Below are 2,403 nucleotides of genomic sequence, written 5' to 3'. Positions count from 1 at the left end.
GCAAAGCAAGCCTAGCCCTGCCCTCCAGCCTAAATTCAGAAGAGTAACCAACTACAGTCATTTCACTAGTAGAGTAAGTAACCATAAATCATTAGCTTATTCATAAGTGTGTGTGCATCTTGACAAAAAAATCCCACCATGCATTACTAGTGCCAAGCCAAGCCCTTTTAAGAACATGTAAAGTACCAGTGGAGACTAAAGGTAAATGAAATACCAAGCCATTTATATAAAAAATATAAATACTTTATTTTCAACTAAAAAGGTGCAAACATGTAACTTTTGGTCACACTTCTCAACAAATAAACTGTCCAAAAAGAGCCATAGTCAAAGAAAGAAACAAATGCTCGAGTGGAAAGACTGATGAGCTACAGAGGAGCCATTTTTCTTAAAGCCACTTGTCCAATACATGTATTTTGCCAGATGAAAGCTTTGTAAGGATACAGGCACCTCAACTCTAACACTCTCCATCTTGCTCTTGACTCACCATTTGGCCCTATCTGAACCATTTCCACTGGAGTATCTATTTCATACTTTGAATGCATTGTCAGACAAGCTTTAAGTCCTACCTATCCTGTTCCAAAAAAAAAGGCGGCTATCATTGAAATTTCAAAGCATTAAACAAAGGCACAAAACTTTAAATTAATTTAGATAACTGTACAAATATATATACACACAGTATTTACAATATTAATAAAAAGTAGCTTGTTACAGGTAAATTAACTGCCACAAGCTGTCCAGTCTAATAGACATGATTCTGATTCTTGTTGACCAAGCCATACGAATCAGAGTGTCAGAGCTGAAACGTTACTGTCCTGACTAACAGAACACCTTCTGCTTAGCACTCTGCTGGTTTGCATTCCAGCTGTTGCTGTCACTAAACCAGCGCCAGCAAACACTGCTAAGGGTCTCCTTCTCAATTGCACTACTAGAGGAAGCACGCTGTACCACATTAAGGGAACTCTCTTCCTGCCTATTTCCCTTAACCCCTTCACACCACCTCACAAACAGCGTGTTCTGAAGCTGTGTCTTGCTGCGGTCCCACTGTCCATTTTACCATCTTCTTCAAACCACCATTCGGGGTCAGTAGAAAAATTGTCTTAAGTCACATGGAGCAGTTTGTTGAAATTAAAAAAAAAAAAACTGATTTAAATACCTTGTGCTATTGAATCATGTTTACAAAATGAGATGCAAATCAGTTCAAGTTGAGAATCTAGTTAGCGTCTCCTTCTGGCTTTACGCCATGTCTCCATACATCTTCCTGTAGTACAGAGACTCAAAGATGTCATTGTCTCCAGGGCAGTTGTAGTGGCAGGCGCAGGTCTTGATGAACATCATTTTCCTCTTCATGATCTCCCCGTCGGGGCACTTGAACTCCACGGGGAGGGTGGCCGTTCTGTGGGGTGTGCAGCAGCGCCCATCAGTGCAGACACCACAGAACTTAGCTCTGTAGGTCTTCACGCTGGTGCAGCCAGACAGCTCAAACTTGACGGGCTTGGAGATTTTGGGGGTGCGAATGCACTTTTTGCCTTTCTGTTAGGATAGAAGTGAACGCAAAGTGTTTAGAAAGCAGGCTTTCACACAGCACTAAGTTTACAAGCTAAGGGCAAGCGGACACGCTAATCCTTACTGTACTTTCATTAAGCAAGAGTGTCTCAGATGATGCCATGATACAGGGTGAAGAGAAAATTGAGGGCATTTAACTGTAAACTGTTCGCTGCTGGGGCAAGACTGAAATTTCAAGGTAAACTGCTTGAAACTGACTATGTGTCAGAAAACACGTTTTTCAGTGAGACACTGGGCTTTGCTAGTGGACGGAAGCACCCCAGCAGGTCATACATAAAAGATCAGATTATTTACCTTGATGTTCTCCTCCAAGTCTGCTTCACAAGGTCTGACCATGCACAGCCTGCTCTGTTTCTCCAGTCGGCAGAAGGCATTATCGTTGGTAACCCTGGTTGAGATGCCCATGCCACAGGTCTTGGAGCAAGCACTCCATTCAGTGGTCTGCACCAGACAGTTGGCGCGCATCATTGTCGGGTCTGGACCGTACGTATCTTCCAGTCTGTAAGCTGCAAGGGACAGGCAACCGGGATGAGACTGCCGTCTGACCTCATGCCCTGCTAGAGGCTCTCTTCCCTTAGGAATTCATGCAGCCACGCTTATCCCTGGGGTGACCCCACTAACCGCCGCACTCCAGCTGCCAGGGTGCCCTGCAGCCACCCACCCCGCTGCCTCCAACCTCCATGCAGGGTGTCCCCCCCCCCCCACCCGGGGCTGCCATCTGCAGAGGGACCCCCACTCACCAGCGAGAGCGGGTCCCACGGCCGTCTGCTCTTTGGCCTCATCGCAGACCCACTCCTCGCAGCACTTCCCAGGGAGCTTCACCCGGCGCGGGTAGGGGCA

At 46.2% G+C, this 2,403-nt stretch overlaps 1 protein-coding gene across 1 annotated transcript; it reads right to left on the bottom strand.

The window, feature by feature from the left end:
- Positions 1-221: 221 nt before the first annotated feature.
- On the bottom strand, positions 222-2,397 carry LOC104505013 (connective tissue growth factor). Its single transcript, XM_010150283.1, has 3 exons — positions 2,304-2,397; positions 1,858-2,069; positions 222-1,530 (listed from the first exon to the last, which is right to left on the bottom strand). The coding sequence occupies exons 2-3, from the start codon at positions 2,029-2,031 to the stop codon at positions 1,234-1,236; spliced, it is 471 nt and encodes a 156-aa protein (XP_010148585.1). The 5' UTR covers positions 2,032-2,069; positions 2,304-2,397; the 3' UTR covers positions 222-1,233.
- Positions 2,398-2,403: the final 6 nt, after the last annotated feature.

The sequence above is a fragment of the Eurypyga helias genome, unplaced genomic scaffold (genome assembly GCF_000690775.1).
Source record: "Eurypyga helias isolate BGI_N326 unplaced genomic scaffold, ASM69077v1 scaffold30954, whole genome shotgun sequence".
Taxonomy (NCBI): domain Eukaryota; kingdom Metazoa; phylum Chordata; class Aves; order Eurypygiformes; family Eurypygidae; genus Eurypyga; species Eurypyga helias.
The sequence above is the reverse complement of the archived record's forward strand: the minus strand, read 5'-3'. Positions and strand labels throughout refer to the sequence as shown.